The sequence below is a fragment of the Somniosus microcephalus genome, chromosome 5 (assembly GCF_052327205.1).
Source record: "Somniosus microcephalus isolate GS21.2 chromosome 5, FLI_Smic_1.0, whole genome shotgun sequence".
Lineage (NCBI taxonomy): Eukaryota > Metazoa > Chordata > Chondrichthyes > Squaliformes > Somniosidae > Somniosus > Somniosus microcephalus.
In genome coordinates this window covers 314,836,013-314,857,631 of record NC_140991.1, presented here as the reverse complement: position 1 = coordinate 314,857,631, position 21,619 = coordinate 314,836,013, and the positions used below count along the sequence as shown (strand labels likewise).

The 21,619-nt window shown below is 47.6% G+C and overlaps 1 protein-coding gene across 1 annotated transcript in view; it reads right to left on the bottom strand.

Annotated features, from left to right (window-relative positions):
* The window catches only part of LOC147117879 (cadherin-20-like), a 249,612-nt gene that overhangs the window by 78,363 nt on the left and 149,630 nt on the right, over positions 1-21,619 (bottom strand). Inside the window, exon 6 of the mRNA XM_085989260.1 lies at positions 4,823-5,010. Within this exon, the coding sequence (XP_085845386.1) occupies positions 4,823-5,010 (188 nt within the window). The remainder of the gene's footprint in view (positions 1-4,822; positions 5,011-21,619) is intronic.

Below are 21,619 nucleotides of genomic sequence, written 5' to 3'. Positions count from 1 at the left end.
TGGGCCATGGAGAGCCAATCGGAGCAGGGAATGCTTCATTCATAATTTTGACAGACAGGGCTGTCAAACTTATAAATACTACGGCCCCAAAACATCACTAAATCTTCAAATACATTTTTTTTAAATCACATTTTTAAAATAAACTATAAATTACATGAAATAACTATTTTAAACAATAATTTAAATTTTTGAAAAAAATAATGTTATTTTTTAACAGGGCTAAAAATAAACTTACCTTTCTTTAAAGTATTTAAAAATAATAAACCGGTGGAAAAAATGTTTTAATTTTAATTAATTCACCATTTACCTTGTAAAAAGCAGACCTTGCGCCTGCTTTTTAAATGTGTAACTTCTGGAGACTTACCTTCCCGGGAAAACCTGCAAAAAAAACGTAAGTTCGATGCGCACACGCAGCCTCTCCGGCGCACGCGTTCGAACTCTGAACCCCTTCTTTCCGGGGAGCGGAAGCGCTGGTTTCCCGCGCATGCGCAGTGCATGCAGGAAACCGGCACTTTCGTTGGGCCTACGGGTGAGTACCCCGTGCGTACCCACCCGTGGAGACCCGAAGTTCTGGGCCATTATGATTAATTAAAAATCAAAAGTCTTAACAAGGTGGGGGAAGCACCACCCCCCCGCCCCCAGTCTCCCGCATGGATGCTTCTGGAAGAATGGCTGTTAGCGGAACGCAGCTGGCCAGATCCTCCGCATGTCTCTGTAGATGTCCTCGGGGCCTCTGCTGCTCTGCCACTGTAAATGGGCTTTCCGCCAAAAAGTTACAGCGGCGGAGCGGGAGAAGACTTCAAAGTAAGAATGGGATGAGAGGGCTGTCCTATGAGGAGAGATTGAGTAGATTGGGCCGAGACTCTCTGGAGTTTAGAAAAATGAGAGGCGATCTCATTGAAACATATAAGATCCTGAGGGGGATTGACAGTGTAGATGCTGAGAGGTTGTTTCCCCCTGGCTGGAGAGTCTAGAACTAGGGGGGCACAGTCTCAGGATAAGGGGTCGGCCATTTAAGACTGAGATGAGGAGGTATTTCCTCACTCAGAGGGTTGTGAATTGAGTTTATACAGAAGCTAAAAGTGAGGAAAGGATTTAAGGGTTGATTCAACAACAATGTGCGCTGTGAATCAGGTCAGCGGACCAGAGAGTTCCATTCACGAGGCTCTGTTTTAGATTGGCCAGTGGCATACGCAAAGTGCCTAACGTCTGCTCTTCAGGCGCGGGCCCTGCCGACGTCTAATTGTTTCCCCCCCTTTACCAACATGGCTGGCGGCGCACTTCCTGCCGGCAGAAATGTCCCCGCCCTTCCTGCCCGCCATATTGCTGGCTTAGTTGGCCAGTTAGCGCCCCCCAAAAACAGGTACTGCGCCGCCAAATTCATAGGTCAGTAAATTTTGCAATGCTCAAAATGGTTTGAAGGTCTCCTCGCATTCAGGACTCACAGAATCAGAGACATTTACGGCACAGAAGGAGGTCATTCGGCCCATCGTGTCTGTGCCGGCCGACAAAGAGCTCTCCGGCCTAATCCCACTTTCCAGCGATTGGTCCGTAGCCCTGTAGGTTACAGCACTTCAAGTGTATATCCAAGTACTTTTTAAATGTGATGAGGGTTTCTGCCTCTCCCACCCTTTCAGGCAGTGAGTTCCAGACCCCCACCACCCTCTGGGTGAAAAAAGTTCTCCTCAACTCCCCTCTAATCCTTCTACCAATTACTTTAAATCTCTGCCCCCTGGTTATTGACCTCTCTGCTAAGGGAAATAGGTCCTTCCTATCCACTCTATCCGGGCCCCTCATAATTTTATACACCTCAATAAAATCTCCCCTCAGCCTCCTCTGTTCCAAAGAAAACAACCTCAGCCGATCCAATCTTTCCTCATAGCTAAAATTCCCCAATCGTGGCAACATCCTGGTAAATCTCATGAGTCTGAAGGACCACGCTAGATTGATACTATTGGGTAGAGATTCCTTCCTTTCTGTGCTCCTCGTAATGAAATGGTTAATGATTCTGATCGTTTTGTTTAACAAAGCCATTTACTGAACTTCTCACTGTGTGAACAGGCGGGTTGCGAGGTATTAGTTACGCTGTGTGTGTGACTGTGGTGCGCAGGAGTAAGAGTTAGAAAAACATAGCGGGCAGGATTTGTGCTCAAATCATGCCAGCTTGCCGATGGCAATCGACGGTAACACCTCATATAAATTATTTCCTATCATTTGCAGAGATACACTCCTGACACCCAGTGTTGCTAGGGGTGATGGAGGGGAGATTTAGAGCCCAAAGATGCAGTGGGATTCTACAATATTGGAAAACCCAGCTAATATTTTTTAAGTGATGCTCTGGGCCCCAGTGTTTCAGTAGCACAGAAATAACTTGTTGAAAGTGTTTTTTTTTCAATGAACCATTAGCCTATAGTTTACCCAGTGGAATCGATGTGTATTTAACTCTAATTGGACGGGACCAGCACAAACAAGCAGAAACAGCTAAGTGGTTATGCTCTGTATATCCTATGCTCTTCTCAAACAATTATCAGGATGCCAAAGAGCTGTTATTGTTCCCTCTGGAAGACAATCTCTCTCTTATGAGCTCTTTCTTTTCCAGGCACAATGTCATGCACGAGCGAGCGTGCCTCTACTAATACTGTGCATTTTATTGGTTCACGAGGTTCATTCCAGAGATGAAGGGGTTGACTTATGAGGAAAGGTTGAGCAGGTTGGGCCTATACTCATTGGAATTTAGAAGAATGAGAGGTGATCTTATTGAAACATATAAGATACTGAGGGGGCTGGACAGGGTAGATGCAGGGAGGATGTTTCCCCTCGTGGGGAAATCTAGAACTCGGGGGCATAGTTTCAGAATAAGGGGGCACCCATTTAGAACTGAGATGAGGAGGAATTTCTTCTCTCAGAGGGTCGTAAATCTGTGGAATTCTCTGCCCCAGAGAACCGTGGAGGTTGGGTCATTAAATACATTTAAGGTGGAGATAGACAGATTTTTCAACATAAGGTGTGAAGGGTTATGGGGAGCGGGCGGAGAAGTGGAGTTGAGCCCAAGATCAGCGGTGATCTTATTGAATGGCGGAGCAGGCTCGAGGGGCCGAATGGCCGACTCCTGCTCCTATTTCCTATGTTCTGATGTCCCCTCCTTCCTGGAGGAAAAGTCTCCACGCCCTCGCCCCTCCCTATCTCAGTCACCTCCTCCAGCCCTGCAACCAATGTTCCCCCTCATTTTTTCCCTGGTTGGGCGGTCCCTTTAGCGGGCTGCGTGGCCCATTCGCGTGCGTGAAATTTCACATTTGAAAAGCCGGTCTCGGGGCTGTGCGGGACGGGCGGACGGCAGGAACGTTGCCGACAGCCATCTCGCGAATGCGTACGGTAGCATAGTGGTTATGTTACTGGACTAGTGATCCTAGAGGCTTGGACTGATGGTTCAGTAGACGTGAGTTCCAACCCCACCACGGCAGCTGGGGAATTTAAATTCATTTAATTAAATTAACTTGGAATTAAAAAGCTAGTGTCGGTAATGGTGACCATGAAACTGCCGGATTATTGGAAAAACCCAACTGGTTCACTAATGTTCTATCGGGAAGGAAATCTGCCATCCTTACCCGGTCTGGCCTGTATGTGACTCCAGACCTACAGCAATGTGGTTGACTCTTAACTGCCCCCTGGAATGACCCAGCAAGACACTCAGTTGTACCAAACCGCTACGATAAAGTCAGCATTGTGGGAGTACCTTCACCACACGGACTGCAGCGGTTCAAGGAGGCGGCTCACCACCACCTTCTCAAGGGCAACTAGGGATGGGCAATAAATGCTGGCCTTGCCAGCGATGCCCACATCCTGTGAACGGGTACATTTAAAAAATAAAATCCCCAATTTTAATTGCTCCACCATTGGCAGCTGTGCCTTCAGCTGCCTGGGCACCTAACGCTCGTGTGAAGCACCTTGGGAGGTTTTACTATATTAAAGGCACTATATCAACAACAACAACAACTTGCATTTACATAGCGTCTTTAAAGTAGTAAAACGTCCCAAGTCGCTTCGCAGGAGCGATTATCAAACAAAATTTGCACGAGCCACATAAGGAGATATTAGGACAGATGACCAAAAGCTTGGTCTAAGTGTCTTAGAGGAGGAGCGAGAGGCGGAGAGGTTTAGGGAGGGAATTCCAGAGCTTAGGGCCCAGGCAGCTGAAGGCACGGCCGTCAATGGTGGAGCGATTATAATCAGGGATGCTCAAGAGGGCGACGGCCAGAATTGGAAGAGCGCAGAGATCTCAGAGGGTGGTGGGTCTGGTGGGTGGTTACAGAGATAGGGAGGGGGGTGGGCGAGGCCATGGAGGGGTTTGAAAACAAGGATGAGAATTTTAAAAGTTGCCAGACCGGGAGCCAATGTAGGTCAGGGAGCGCAGGGGGTGAATGCAAGCTGTCGGATCTCTGCTGACAGCAGGATGAGATCAGAAAGCCACTGAGAAGGGGATGGCAGACATGAACTCTCGATCTGTCGGGCCATGGCACAGCAGATTAGAGGTCCGGACTCTGCCACTACATTCAATAGCAAAATACTGCAGATGCTGGAAATCTGAAACAACAACAAAAAACGCTGGAAAAACTCAGCAAGCCAGGCAGCATCCGTGGAGAGAGAGAAACAGAGTTAACGTTTCAGGTCTGGGACCCTTCAAGGGTCCCAGACCTGAAACGTTAACTCTGTTTCTCTCTCTCCACGGATGCTGCCTGGCCTGCTGAGTTTTTCCATCATTTGCTGTTGTTATTTCTGCCACTACATTGTTCATTCCCAAAGCTCTGCGTCAGAAAGTTCTTACCTCCTTTAAGGTGATGATCCCAACTTGGTTGCTTTTATCTGTGACAATGTCAAACATGTCCATCCCATCGCCGTCGATGAAGCTGTAGCTCAGCTCGGCATTTAACCCCTCGTCGGCATCTTTAGCGAGAATCCTCCCTACGGCAGAGCCGACCATCGCAGACTCCATCACACTCATCTGGTAGAGCTCTGAGCGGGGCGGGGGGAGAAAAACACACACACACACACAAAAACTATTACTGAGAAAGGTTTGCAATTTAAACAGACAACTATTAAACTTTTACAATCCTGTCACGGTCCTGCGCTTCCCTTTATCGCTTGGCGAAGAAGTCTGTGCCTACAATTTGGATTTCTTACTTTAAGAGAAAGTGCTCATTAAAGTAATGGGCCTTTAAAAAGACTGGCACTGAACAATGGGATGTTTTAATTGAAATTTTTTGTCCCTCTCCCGAGGAAGTACCAGAAAGCCAACATTTATGTTAGCATTGAGGAATGATTTGAAAAAACCAAGAGGTTGGACCTCCAGTGAACAACAGCAGCAGGTTTCCCCCTAGTGGCACTGGAAGGAAACTCTAATCTCACCCCATTCTGTTATTATCTCCTTTTGAGGGCATCTAAAAATTAACAAAAGACATGGGGGTGAAAAATTCAGTTGTTTGCGCCTCCCGTTAGCGCGGCGCAAAGCAACTAGCGCCTGGGCGCGGCGATGTTTGCGCCGCTCGCGAAATTAACTAGACATTTTGCGACGGCGCTAAACACAACCGCCACGATCTCCTGCGCCGGCAGATTGTGACGTCAGTCGAGCGTGCAACGCCCCGTTAGCGCCCCGGACCGGATATTGAGTGGCGCCCCCTGCCTTACCGTCTGCCGCTAGCAACGACAGGTTGAGGGGAGCGTTTTGCAGTCAGGAAGGGACTGGGGGAGCGCTATTTAAAGGCGACCGCTTCCTGCCTTTTTTTGTTGGTGATGTTTTTGCACCACGCATTCTGAGAGAGAGAGAGAGACTTCTGGAGAGATTCAACGCTGTGTGAAGGAGTTTTGGGTACTGAGCAGCACTTTGCAGGTTTATTTTGATTTGCCCTTCCTTGCTTCGCCAGCGCTCTGAGGTAGCGCCTCGCTGCTCGGCCTTTGCGCCTTAAGACAGGTGTGAAGTGCCTGATTTAGCGCTCCAATCACCTCCAGGGGCGATAAAAGCCAAGTTTGCCGTCAGAGGCGATAATTAGCGCCAGGCACTAAACTTTGCGCACGGTCGATAATGGCGCCCAAATGGGGCGAGACTGAATATTTCCCCCATACACTTCCACCTAATGTCCTTTCTATGCTGCCATGATATTTTTTTTTACTCCTGCCGATATATAGTGAGGAGACACTGTTTTAATCGTTGCTCCATTGGAGGCCGTGCTTTGCGGGCCCGGAAGCATCGTGGTAATGTCACTGGGCTAGTAAGTGGCACAGGGGCCTGGACTAATGATCCGTGAGACACAAGTTCAAATCCCACCCCGGCAGCTGGGGAATTTCAATTCAGTTAATCAAATAAATCTGGAATGAAAAGCTGGTGACCATAAAACTACCGGATTGTCATAAAAACCCATCTGGTTCACTAATGTCCTTTAGGGAAGGAAATCTACTGCCCTTACCCGGTCTGGCCGATATATGACTCCAGACCCACAGCAATGTGGTTGACTCTTAACTGCCCCTCTGGAATGGCCTAGCGAGACACTCAGTTGTATTCAGGGAGGCAGCTCACCACCACCACCACCTTCTCGAGGGTAATTAGGAATGGGCAATAAATGCTGGCCTTGCCGGCAGCGTCCACATCCTGTGAATGAATTAAAAAAAATCTGCCAAGGCCCTAAGCATGGAATTCCTTCTCTAAACCTCACTTTTCTCCTTTAAGACGCTCCTTAAAACCTACCTCTTTGGCCAAGTCTGCCCTAATATCTACTTATGTGGCTCGGTGTCAAATGTTGGTTGATAACCGCTCCTGTGAAGCGCCTTGGGGCGTTCTACTATGTTAAAGGCGCTATCAAAATGCAAACTGTTGTTGTTGAGAGGGTAGTGCATGTCAGAGTACTGGACTCCTCAGAACCAACCAGGCAACTTTCCAGTGGCATGTGCAATCAGGCAAGTGATTTTTTTCAATTGGCTCTATTGATCGCTCCTGTGAAGCGCCTTGGGACGTTCTGCTACGTTAAAGGTGCTATATAAACACAACAGGTTGTTGTTGTTAATGCTTAGGTGGCCCAGCAAGCCACGACAACCTTCGGCGGTTCAAGAAGGCGGCTCACCACCATCCTTCTAAGGGCAACTAGGTATGGACAATAAAGGCCGGCCTTGCCAGCGACTCCCAAATCCTGAGAATTAATTTAAAAAAAAACCTGTAATGAAATATCTTTGACAGAGTGAGAAGGCAGAGTCGGCGGGAATCAAAAGTGAATCGCAATAGAGCCTTGTAGAGCCAAAAGGCATTTTCTCATTTCTAAAAGGGTCGAGCGTTCTGAAGTTAAACTCTCTTGTGTTTTGAGTTGGAAAGTTGTATCCAATTGAAGTGTAGATAATGTTAATTTATTATATATGATTTTTACATCCGTGCCAGATTGTGGGATGCTGTACAATGCACAGGGCAGATTAAGACCAGCTGTGTTAAAGCAGCAGCGTTACAATTGCCATCCTATTTAGGCTCATTACTGTGGTGTATGTAACCTGTTCCACCTTAAGGGAACTTAAGCCTGTTCCACCTTAAGAGATGTACTACTTTCTCTGGCTGCTGTATATGTAATACCGGTGGTGACCACCGGTATATAAGTAATGTGTAGTGATATTGCTGTTAGTATAGCCCTGACCGCCAACTAGTAAAGACCTGTTGAAATGTTATTCTTGTAGTCTGTGTCAGTAATTAATCTTAAATACAACTAGAACACACAGACTTAACAGTGGCGACGAGTCCGATTCTTACCCTGCGGCAGTTTATATCCACGGCGGCTTCGTCCACAGAACGGGCGTCGAAGAGAGGCATCCACCCTCATCACCCTGCTGGAAGACACGTCGCGCGGCAGGCATCGAGAACGCGGAGTGCAAAAGATATCCTGAACTTGAAGCCTCCATCAGCGGCAGTCAGCTATCTTCCTTCTACCTCGGTGGTGGGTAAGCCGGTCAGCGACGCGAGCAGAAAGTCGGCCGCGTTGGCTGTACAGACGGGGAGGGAAGACGGAGGAATAAGGGCGGTGAGATCGATCGCGACCGGAGATAAGGGCCGGGCCGCATTCGGGCCGAAAGGCGCAGCGCGGGGACATCGATCGCGGCTGGTGATAAGGGCCGGGCCGCATTCGGGCCAAAAAGGCGCAGCGTCTGGGGCGACTGAAGGCGCGAGAGCCGCGGTGAAGGCGAACGCAGCCGGTGCTAATAACCGGGCTGCAAGAAGGGCTGCGAGGCGCGACATCGGGGAAGCGCGAATGCCCGAGGGAGCCGCGGTGAAGCGGAGACAGCGTCGGGGGAGTTACTAACCGCTGGGAAAGGGGAGCAGCAGCAGCACGCCAAACGCCATTGCAGCCAGCGGGTGAAGAAGGCGAGCACGGGAAAGACCGCCAAGCGCGGGAAACCGCCATTTTGTAGGCGGAGGACGAAGACAAGAGCGGGAAGCCGCCATCTCGGAAAAAGGGAAATCACTAAAAAAAAAAAATTGCAACGATGCCTAAACATGGGAACATTAATACCTTTGATAGCGACATCGAAGATTGGGCCACGTATGTAGAACGCATACAAAATTATTGTAAAGCAAATAAAATCCCAGATGATGAGAAAGCACTAACTTTATTAAACTTAATGGGTGCGAAGACATACGGGCAATTGAAACACCTTTTATCACCAGATGAACCGGCGGAGAAGACGTTCGAGGAGATTGTTACTGTCCTGAGAAATCATCTAAACCCCACGCCGCTGATGCTAGCGGAACGATTTAAATTTTACAGCAGAAAGCAGCTGAAAGATGAAAGCAATGCTGAATATTTAATGGAATTGCGTAAGCTAGCAAAGTACTGTCAGTTTGGAACGGGACTAACAGATGCGCTAAGAAATAAATTTGTGTGTGGATTATTAAAAGAAGATACACAAAAGCGACTGCTCGTGGAGAATGAGCTGACGCTTGAGAAAGCGGTCACTATGGCAGCATCACACGAAGCCGCAGCGAGAGGCACGGCAGTAATGCAGCTACGGTCACCGGAACTCAGTACAAATCAATTGGTTTTGAGTACTGTAAAATGTTATCGTTGTGGAAAGACAACGCACGATCAGAACCAGTGTTGGTTTAAAAACCAAGAATGCAGAACATGTGGCAGGCTTGGCCACATAGCTAAAGTATGCCGGTCAGGAAAGAAGACCAGCAACAAAAAGTCACCGCAAGGAAAATACATAAAGGTACACAAGGTGACAAAGAACAGTTCGAACGAACAGAAGTCAGATTCAGACGCCAGCAGTAATGAACTGGGTAGCTTAAGAGTACACAACGTTGGTAAGGATGCAGATCTCCAGACAATTTGGGTCACTCTTCAGATAGCAGGAGTCCAAGTAAAGATGGAATTGGACACTGGATCGGCATTGACGGTCATGAATAAGAAAGATTACAAAAGGTTATTCCAACATATTCCCCTACGGGATACGGAGATTATATTGAAAACATACACGGGGCAAAGAGTGTACCCCATCGGAAAGATAGAGGTAAAAGTGGTCCACAAGGGCAAAGAAAGCCAAGTAATGGACTTATATGTGCTACCTGAAGGAGGTCCACCACTACTGGGATGGGAGTGGATTAGGAAAATGAATATGGACTGGCACTCCCTAAAGGCACTAACGGTAGATTCCGGGGAAACAGATGTCAAACCTAAACGATTGTCCAGAATATTGGATGATGCTAAAGAGGTGTTCCAGCAGGGACTGGGAACACTGAGGGGAATTACGGCAAACATCAAGATTGATGAACATGCACAACCAAAATTTTTCAAAGCCAGACCGGTACCCTATGCAATACGACCTGCTGTAGAAGCGGAACTGGAAGCGTTAGAACGTTCAGGTGTACTGTCTAAGGTAGATTGGAGTGAGTGGGCTACGCCCATTGTTCCCGTTATGAAACGTCCTTCGAGCAACAAGCCAGGAGAACCAGGGAAGGTTTGCATCTGTGGAGACTTCAAGATCACCGTTAATCCGGTGCTTCACACGGTGCAGTATCCGCTTCCAGATTGAGGATATTTTTGCTTCGTTGTCTGGCGGGAAACACTTCACCAAGATAGACCTGGCGCAGGCGTACTTGCAGATGGAGGTTGAAGAAGAGTCACGCCAGTACCTCACGATCAACACGCATAGAGGTTTGTACCGGTATAATAGGCTGGTTTTTGGAGTGGCATCGGCTCCAGCAATTTGGCAGAGGGCCATGGAGCAGGTATTACAGGGAATTCCAGGCACACAATGTTACCTGGACGATATTCTGATTACAGGAGATGGTGATGAAGAACACCTCGCAAACTTGGAACTGGTGCTCAACAGACTGAAAGAGTATGGACTTCGAGTTAATCGGCAGAAATGTGAGTTCTTTCAGAAGCGGATCTTGTACTGTGGTCATGTCATTGACCGGGAGGGGCTTCATAAGTCTCCTGACAAGATAGAGGCAGTTGTAAAGGCTCCCGCTCCGGATAATGTCTCTCAGTTGAGGTCGTTTCTAGGATTGATTAACTATTACCATAAGTTTCTACCGAATCTATCCACGGTACTGCACCCGCTGAACGCTCTTTTACAGAAGGGGGTACCATGGGAATGGAGCGAAAACTGTAAGAAGGCATTTCGCAAAAGCAAAGAATTGATCACCTCAGAGGAAGTGTTGGCTCACTTCAACCCGACACTGCCTATTCGGTTGGCTTGTGATGCTTCTCCATATGGTATTGGGGCAGTACTCTCACACAAGTTGCCAAATGGCACGGAAAGGCCAGTCGCGTTTGCATCCAGATCATTGACCTCCACTGAGCGCAACTATGCGCAGATCGATAGGGAGGCTCTCAGCCTTGTATGGGGAGTGAAGAAGTTTAATCATTACCTGCAGGGCCAAAAATTCACACTTCTGACAGACCATCAGCCGTTGGTATCCATTTTTAACCCTAAGAAGGGTGTTTCGGTGATGACAGCACAGAGACTCCAGAGATGGTCCCTTTTCCTAGGGGCACATCAATATCAAATAGAATTCAAAGGTACAAAGCAGCATGGCAATGCTGATGGGTTGTCGCGCCTGCCACTACCTGAAGAAGAAGAGACGACGAAAGTTGACCCTGTTGAGTTATTTCATTCGACCATCATCGAGTGTTTACCAGTCACCAATGCAAGTATTGAAAGAGAAACCAGGAACGACCCGACACTGTCCCGAGTCTACGAGGTGACAGTGAAGGGATGGCCAACACATGGTGATCCTCTGTTACCGGCATTCTCGGCAAGGCGAGACCAGCTGTCCGTCTGCCATGGTACTTTGATGTACGGGACAAGAGTGATTATTCCTCCCAAGTTAAGGGAAAGAGTTCTAAAGGAACTGCATGAAGGTCATCTGGGGGGAGTTAAGATGAAAAGTCTTGCTAGGGCTTATGTATGGTGGCCGGGTATTGACCAACAGATAGAGGAGTTGACGAAAAGCTGCGCTGGGTGCCAAAAAGTGCAAAATGCACCTCCGATCGCACCGCTACACCCATGGGAATGGCCTTCAGCCCCATGGCAACGCGTACATATTGACTTTGCTGGTCCATTCATGGACTCCATGTTCCTAATTGCGGTGGACGCACATTCCAAATGGCCAGAAGTGATCAAGATGAATACCACTACTTCAGAAAAGACAATTGCGGTGTTAAGAACAATATTCGCAAGGAACGGATTGCCAGAACAGATATGTTCGGACAACGGGCCACAGTTCGTGTCGGAAGAATTCCAAAAATTCTTAAAGAAGGATGGGGTGAAACATCATACCTCTGCCCCATATCATCCGGCGACAAACGGGTTGGCCGAGAGATTTGTCCAAACATTCAAAAAGGCAATAAAGGCCATGAACGATGATCAGATTCCGCTACAACACAAGGTGGACAATTTCCTAATGGCATATCGAAACGCCGCTCATGCAGTAACTAACCAAAGTCCTGCCATGATGTTTTATAACAGGAGGTTGCGGTCCAGGTTGGACTTGTTAAAACCAAATGTGCAGAGGGAAGTGGAAAACAAACAGTTCCGGCATATTAATAACAAGACCACTCGAAGTTTCGACGTAGGACAACCAGTGTTGGCAAGGGACTATGGAAACGAAAAATGGCAGTCTGGAACAATTCGGGCCAGACAAGGACCTCTGATGTACACAGTAGATATTGGTAACAATGTGATAAGGCGTCATGCGGATCAACTGGTAGAATCGAGAGCAAGGGTCGAACCCATGGTTGCGACAGAGACAACTGTGGAAGACGTTAATGAACCTGAAGCATCTACCTCGGCAGGGAATGTACCTGATGATGACGTCCAATACATAGGAAACCAACTAGAGGAGTCACCTCAGCAACAAGAATCAGAGACCACTGAAAGGCGTTATCCAACCCGAATCAGAAGGCCTCCTGAGAGACTGAACCTTTGAACTGTTTATACCTGAAGTTATATATGTATATATGTTATTATGTTATGTTAAATGGGGATATGACTGTTAAGCTAAAAAGGGAGGATTGTGGTGTATGTAACCTGTTCCACCTTAAGAGATGTACTACTTTCTCTGGCTGCTGTATACGTAATACCGGTGGTGACCACCGGTATATAAGTAATGTGTAGTGATATTGCTGTTAGTATAGCCCTGACCTCCAACTAGTAAAGACCTGTTGAAACGTTATTCTTGTAGTCTGTGTCAGTAATTAATCTTAAATACAACTAGAACACACAGACTTAACAATTACAGCAGGAACATTACATGTATTACTGCTCTTGCCAAGTTGCTCGGTATTCAACGCGCTTCAGAAATGATTGCTGTGTGGTCACCGAGTGCAAACTGCCAGGGGGACATTATTACCATCAAGATTTATAGGCTCCCTTTTGGAAAGTGCGAGCTGCGTGACCAATGAAACATCTCTCAATTATTGTGAGTCCACAGGGGAACAGACCTGGCCCACACAACTCGAGGCCAGTGTCAGCTCCACAGCATAGAATCATACAAATTTACGGCACAGAAGGAGGCCGTTCGGCTCGTTGTGTCCGCGCCGGCCGAAAGAGGGCTCTCCAGCCTAATCCCACTTCCAGCTCTTGGTCCGTGGCCCTGCAGGTTACGGCACTTCAAGTGCATATCCAAGTACTTTTTAAATGTGATGAGGGTTTCTGCATCTACCACCCTTTCAGGCAGTGAGTTCCAGACCCCCACCACCCTCTGGGTGAAAAAAGTTCTCCTCAACTCCCCTCTAATCCTTCTACCAATTACTTTAAATCTATGCCCCCTGGTTATTGACCTCTCTGCTAAGGGAAATAGGTCCTTCCTATCCACTCTATCTCGGCCCCTCATAATTTTATACACCTCAATTTAATCCCCCCTCAGCCTCCTCTGTTCCAAAGAAAACAACCCCGGCCGATCCAATCTTTCCTCATAGCTAAAATTCTCCAGTCCTGGCAACATCCTGGTAAATCACTTCGGAAACCATCACAGAGCTGTGAAGGAATCATCTGGGGTCACTTTTTCTTTTGGCCACTTATTTTTTTAAAGATCTTTGCAATTGGAAGGGCGATGGGCAGTTGAAACAACTGTGTAGCGTTTCATTGTGATGGCTGACATGAATCAACTGAGTGGCCTGCGGGTGGCGCTGTCCAGGGAGAGTATAAATACTCGGGCACGGGCCCAGCTTCCGCAGGACATTCTTAACAGGAACTAGTGAAGGACACAACTAGACCTCCATGTTGTAAAACAGTTGATTAAAGCTTTGTTTAACGCTTAGACCAAGTGCCTAGTAGTTTCCTTACGTCAATGGTGTTGCATGCACATAACACAATTACGCACCTTGATAATTCCCTCCCTAACAGCGCTGTGGGAGTACCTTCACCCCTCGGACTGCAGCGGTTCAAGAAGGCGGCTCACCGCCACCTTCTCAAGGGCAACTAGGGATGGGCAATAAATGCTGGCCTTGCCAGCGCCGCCCAGATCCCGTGAACGAATAAAATATACCCTACTGGCAGCAATTTGCCCACTGGATTTAATGTAGTCTCATTTCAGAATGGTGGATATTGCACACAGACTCAAGGCTTACACTTATATATTCATTTCCAACTAAATATTAAGGTAAAGCCTAAAGAAATTGGCCAATGGTAAAAGTATCTCATTGAAACTTATAAAATTCTAACAGGACTAGACAGACTAGATGCAGGAAGGATGTTCCCGATGGCGGGGAGTCCAGAACCAGGGGTCACAGTCTAAAGATAAGGGGTAAGCCATTTAGGACAGAGATGAGGAGGAATTTCTTCACCCAGAGAGTGGTGAACCTGTGGAATTCTCTACCACAGAAGGCAGTTGAGGCCAATTCATTAAATGCATTTTCAGCCCCATTGCATGCAAGCGTACATCCACTGAATAAATCGGTCATGCATCAATTAATCTTTGCAAGATTGCTTTCAGAAGAAACACATAAAATCTGTGTGAATAAATTGGTAATGGATCAAATAACCTTTGTAAGACTGACTTCAGAAGAAATATATATAGTCTGATATATGTTGAATGAAGTATTACTTGTGTCGCATATCAGCTTCCATGTTGAAGTCTGAAAGTGCTTTACACATAAGAACATAAGAATTAGGAGCAGGAGTCGGCCATTCGGCCCCTCGAGCCTGCTCCGCCATTCAATAAGATCATGGCTGATCTGATCTTGGCCTCAACTCCACTTTCCCGCCCGCTCCCCATAACCCTGGACTCCCCTGTAGCTCAAATATCTGTCAATCTCAGCCTTAAATATATTCAATGACTCCGCCTCCACAGCTCTCTGGGGTAGAGAATTCCACAGATTTACGACCCTCTGAGAGAAGAAATTCCTCCTCATCTCCGTTTTAAATGGGCGACCCTTTATACTGAAACTATGTCCCCTAGTTCTAGATTCCCCCACGAGGGGAAACATCCTCCCTGCATCTACCCTGTTGAGCCCCTTCAGAATCTTATATATTTCAATAAAATCACCTCTCGTGCTTCTAAACTCTAATGAGTATAGGCCCAACCCGCTCAACCTTTCTTCATAAGACAACCCCTTCATCCCAGGAATTAACCTCATGAACCTTCTCTGAACTGCCTCCAATGCAGGTATATCCCTCCTTAAATAAGGAGACCAAAACTGTACGCAGTACTCCAGGTGTGGTCTCACCAATACCCTGTACAGCTGTAGCAGGACTTCCCTACTTTTATACTCCATCCCCCTTGCAATAAAGGCCAACATTCCATTTGCCTTCCTAATTAACACCATTACTCTTTGATGTTGTTTTGTGTACAAATACAGCAGTCATTCTACAACCATGGGACCAGTTAATCTGTTTTTAATCGTATTAATTGAGGAAGGAATGTCGATCTACTTTGAATAATGCCATGGAATTTTTAACATCCACCTGAGCAACAAGAACTTGTCTTTAAATAACGCCTTTATTGGAGCAAAACGTCGTAGAACAGATAGAAAGAAGGTTAGTTTCAAAATAGCAGATTCAGTTGGTTCATATTCCCACTCCAAGAGACTTGAGCACAAAAATCTAGGCTGACACTCCAGTGCAGTCCTGAGGGAGCGCTGCACTGTCAGAGGTGCCGTCTTTCGGATGAGACGTTAAACCGAGGCCCCGTTTGCTCTCTCAGGTGGATGTAAAAGGTCCCATGGCCACTATTCCGAAGAAGAACAGGGGCGTTCTCCCCAGTGTCCTGGCCAATATTTATCCCTCAATCAACATCACTACATACAGATTATCTGGTCATTATCACATTGCCGTTTGTGGGAGCTTGCTGTGCGCAAATTGGCTGCTGCGTTTCCCACATTATGACAGTGACTACACTTCAAAAAGTGCTTCATTGGCTGTAAAGCGCATTAAAGCAGAGAAAGAACGGGGCTGTACATCTGACCACGTACCAGAGTTTGGGAAGAGTTCCATCCTAATACAAACTCTGACCGTTAACCTATTACGATGGGCCAGAAATTCGGGTCCCCATGGGTGAGTACGCGCTGGGTACTCACGCGTAGGGCCAACGGAAGTGCCGGTTTTTGTGCATGCACTGCGCATGCGCGGGAAACCGGAACTTCCGTTCCCTTAAAGGAAAGGGTTCACAGGTCGAACGCGTGCGCCGGGGAGGCAGCGCGTACGCATCGAACTTCTGTTTTTTTTGCAGGTTTCTCCGGGAGGGTAAATCTCCAGGAGCTACGCTTTTAAAAAGCAGTCTCAAGGCCTGCTTTTAACAAGGTAAGTGGTGAATTAAGTAAAATTAAAACATTTTTTCCACAGGTTTATTGTTTTTAAATATTTAAAGAAAGGTAAGTTTATTTTTAGCCCCGTTAGAAACTGTAATTAATTTTTTCAAAAATTTAAATTATTGTTTAAAATAGTTATTTTATGTAATTTATAGTTATTTTAAAAATGTGATAAAAAAAAATATATTTGAAGTTTTAGTGATGTTTTGGGGCTGATTTGTATTTATAGTTTTGACAGCTCTTCCTGTCAAATTTATGAATGGGCATTCCCTGCTACGATTGGCTCTCCATGGCCCACGTGATCCCAGGGGACGCTTCGAACTAACTGCGCCCCTGGGATACGCAAGCACTGCGCGCCGGCAGTTGGAGGAGGCCCAGGATCGGAATCCCACGCGGGCCCACAGCTCAACGGCCGGCGCGCTAGGTAAGTGCAGGTCGGGGGCTTGCACCCACGGGAAGCCCCCTACCTGAATTTCTGGGCCCATGATTTAAATATATTATGTGGACGCGGGCCTGGATAAAATTCACGCATTTTCTACAGAGTAGCGCGCCAACCTGTCTGTGGAGATGCAAAACAAGTCACGTCTGCCATTCAATCAAGCAATCGATCAATTAAACAAACTATATATATGATCAATTGGCCAACATACACTCTCTGCTCTTTGATTGAATGAACCAATCAATTCGAACTCTGTATCAAGATAAGTTCGCCCTTCCTGGAGCAATCACTGATCTTCAGTCTTAAGTTGTAATTATGAACAGAAAGCAAATGATTCTACAAAAATGTACTTTCTACTGCCATATTCTAGTTTGTTTTCTAAGCTCTGGATTCCAAGACGCTTTTGAACTGCGTTAGTGAGAAGTGGTTTATATTCAGTAAATAGCTTGTTCTGTTGAGGACTATGATGGACAGAACATATGTGCCAATTGCTGAAGCTCAATATTCTCCAGAGGTGATGGATCACCTAAGCTGAGATGGTGAGACTGTGTACTGATGTGAATGGAAGAATGACAGCAGGAAGGGTGCTGTGTGGCTTAGTTAGTATCACTCTTGTCTCTGAGTCAGAAGGTTGTGGGTTCATAGTCCCACTCCATTGAAACTTGAGCACAAAAATCTAGGCTGATCCTCCAGTGCTGAGGGAGTGCCGCACTGTCGGAGGTGCCGTCTTTCGGATGAGACGTTAAACCGAGGCCCCCGTCTGCTCTCTTGGGTGGACTTAAAAGTTCCCACGGCCACTATTTCGAAGAAGAGCAGGGGGAGTTATTCCTGGGGCCAATACTTATCACTCAATCTGTAATGTATGTACCTTTAAGGGGAGAACTACTTTTTACAGCTCCTGTATACTGTAGTACCAGCAGTGACCACACCTGTATATAAACCCTGAGTAGTGATCTGTACAGTTAGTTCTAGAGTAACCCTCATTCAGTAAACACCTGAATCGTTCCCTGCAGTCTGTTGTCTGATTATTGAAGGACACAACATTAAGATACACGGATCTAACATTGGCGACGAGCAGATTCGAACCTACCTGCAACTCTGCATCACCTCCCAGGGATTCGCTCCTGGAGAACAATGGAAGGAGGTCGAGTCCAGAAGCACGGGCGTCGACCACGGGCAACTGCCCAGTCATCCAGCGGAGATTTGAGTATCGCAGGGGAGGCTGTCGAGGGCCAGGCTTGGCTTTCCAGTCACGGTAGTCCAGCGAAACGGGCTGGCAACAGGTACTGCGCAGACCCTTCCCGGACAGCGACGGGCTAGAGCCCGGCCGGGCGGCACAGAAAAAGGCCGAGCAGCGTCGACGGGGGAGAGAGAGAGGGCAGAGCGCACAGGGTGCAGCCGATGTTCAGGACCGAGCGGTGTCAACGGGGGCGAGAGACGAGAGAGAGCAGAGCGCAGCCGGTGTTCAAGGGCCGAGCAGCGTCAACGGGGGAGAGAGGCGAGAGAGAGCAGAGCGCAGCTGGTGTTCAAGGGCCGAGCAGCGTAAACGGGGGAGAGAGGCGCGCAAGAAAACGCGCAGAGCGCAGCCGGTGTTCAAGGGCCGAGCAGCATCAACGGGGGAGAGAGGCGCGCAGGAAAACGCGAGGTGCTGCCATTGCCATGAGGACCGCAGAGAGCGGCGTTGGCAGCAGCGCAGGAGCAGCACACGAAACCCATAGGGCATCGCCATTTGCCACGAGGACCGCCGAGAGCGGCGTTGGCAGCAGCGCGGGAGACGCCATTTTAAGCCGCAGCGGGGAAGAAAGGAAAGCGCGGGAGACGCTATTTTAAGCCGCAGCGGGGAAGAAAGGAAAGCGCGGGAGATGCCATTTTAAGCCAGTCTAACCACACCCAAAAATGCCGAAGAGTGGCAGTATCACAGCGTTCGACAATGAAGTCGAAGATTGGACGACATATGTCGAACGCATAGAAGTATACTGCAAGGCGAATGAAGTGCCAGATGACAAGAAAGCGCTGGTATTGTTGAATTCAATGGGTGCAAAAACGTATGGCTTACTATGAAACCTAGTAACCCCAGAGAAGCCAGTAGAAAAGGATTTTGAAAACATAGTGTCAATCCTACAGGACCACTTAAACCCCACACCACTGCTGATAGCAGAAAGATTTAAGTTTCACAAAAGGAACCAGCATAAAGATGAAAGTAATGCTGAGTATTTAACGGAACTGCGCAAGCTATCGGAACACTGCCAGTTTGGAACGGGACTAGCAGATACTTTAAGGGACAAGTTTGTGTGTGGACTTCAAAGTGAAGGAACCCAGAAACGGCTTCTATCAGAAAAGGATCTTACGCTGGACAAGGCTTTCAGCATTGCAGTATCACATGAAGCAGCAGCACGGGGCGCTGCAGAGATACAACGGAGGCCGCAAGAATATGGCACAAATGAAATGTCATACGGAACAGTGAAGTGCTATCGCTGCGGCAGAACAACACACGACCACAATGATTGCTGGTTCAAGGACAAAGTGTGCAGACAGTGTGGAAAAGTAGGACACATAGCAAGAGTCTGCAGGTCGGCAAAGAAAACCAGCAGCAAGAAATCTCCACAGGAGAAGTACAAGAAGGTACGTAAGGTGACGGAGAGTATTTCAGACGAACAGCAGAGTGATACAGACTCCGGAAGCAAGGAGCTGGGTTGTCTGAAACTACATAATGTGATCAAAACAGAGGATCACCAAACTAGGGCAGCACGGTGGCATAGTGGTTAGCACTGTTGCCTCACAGCGCCAGGGACCCGGGTTCGAATCCGGCCTCGGGTGACTGTCTGTGTGGAGTTTGCACATTCTCCCCGTGTTTGCGTGGGTTTTCTCCGGGTGCTCCGGTTTCCTCCCACAGTCCAAAGATGTGCGGGGTTAGGTTGATTGGCCATGATAAAAATTGACCCTTAGTGTTAGGGGGATTAAATACGTGGGGTTACAGGGATAGGGTGGGATATGTGTTGGTGTAGGGGTTACGGGGATCGGGTGGGATATGTGTCGGTGCAGGCTCGATGGGCCGAAATGGCCTCTATCTGTACTGTGAGGTTTCTGTGATTTCTGTGATATCTGGGTCACGCTCAAGATAGCAGGAGTCCAAGTGAAAATGGAATTGGACACAGGATCAGCCCTAACAGTCATAAACCGAAGGGACTACAAGCGGCTATTCTCACATATACCCTTGAGAGGTACAAAGATTGTCTTGAAGACGTACACGGGGCAAAAAGTCTACCCCAAAGGAAAAATAAGGGTGAACGTTATATATAACGGCAAGGAAACACCAAAAATGGACCTATATGTATTGCCAGATGGAGGACCACCACTACTAGGACGTGAATGGATCCGGAAGATACAGCTAGATTGGCATTCCATACAGGCACTGACTGTGGCTGACAAAAAGGATGACGACATCACACCTGGGTGACTGTCAAAGATCCTAACTGACGCGAAAGAAGTGTTCCAGCAAGGACTCGGAACACTAAAAGGCATGACAGCGATGATTAAAATTGAAGAAAACGCAAGCCCAAAATTTTTTAAGGCTGCGATCTGCCCAGCCGTCGAAGCAGAGCTGGAGAGTCTGGAACATTCAGGTGTACTGTCCAAGGTAGACTGGAGCGAGTGGGCTACACCCATCGTCCCTGTGATGAAAAAGTCGTTGAGCAGCACGCCTGGGGAACCAAGGAAGGTTCGCATCTGTGGGGACTTTAAGGTAACAGTGAACCCGATCCTTCACACTGTACAATATCCACTTCCGCGGATTGAAGATATTTTCACCTCGCTATCTGGAAGGAAATGCTTCACTAAGATTGATCTGGCCCAGGCGTATCTGCAAATGGAGGTAGAAGAAGCATCAAAAAAACACCTCACAATCAACACCCATAAAGGTCTCTACCAATACAACCGGCTGGTATTCGGGGTAGCATCAGCTCCGGCTATTTGGCAGAGGGCAATGGAACAAGTCCTGCAAGCGATCCCAGGGACCCAGTGTTATTTGGACGACATCCTGGTCACGGGCGAAAATGACAGTGATCACCTTGCCAACCTGGAGCAGGTGCTCACTAGATTGCAGGAATATGGACTCCGAGCTAACTGCCCCAAATGCGCGTTTTTTAGAAAACAGATCTCGTATTGTGGCCACGTTATCGATAAAGAGGGGTTACATAAGTCCCCAGAGAAGATTGAGGCAGCAGTCAAGGCTCCAGCACCGGAAAATGTGTCACAACTGAGGTCGTTCCTCGGGCTGGTAAACTACTACCATAAGTTCTTGCCAAATTTGTCTACAATACTACACCCACTGAACACCCTACTGCAAACTGGGGTGCCATGGAAGTGGAGTGACGAATGTAGATGAGCTTTCCAGAAGAGCAAAACACTAATCACATCGAAAGAGGTATTGCCCATTACAACCCGGCATTACCAATTCGGTTGGCATGTGATGCGTCACCCTACGGTATTGGAGCGGTGCTGTTGCACAAATTCTCAGATGGCTCAGAGAGGCCAATAGCCTTTGCGTCACGATCACTAACCTCAGCCGAGCGTAACTACGCCCAGATTGACAGGGAGGCCCTCAGCCTAGTGTGGGGAGTGAAAAAGTTCAATCACTATCTGCACGGGCAGAAGTTCACCTTGCTGACTGACCACCAACCACTTGTCTCCATCTTTAATCCAAAGAAGGGCGTTCTGGTGATGACTGCACAACGACTACAAAGATGGTCCCTTTTTCTAGGGGCGCACCAATATGAAATTGAGTATAAGGGCACGAAACAGCATGGAAATGCTGATGGGCTATCACGCCTGCCACTGCCTACTGCAGAGGAAGCACCAGCAGTGGATCCTGTCGAAATATTTCATTCGACTATAATTGAAT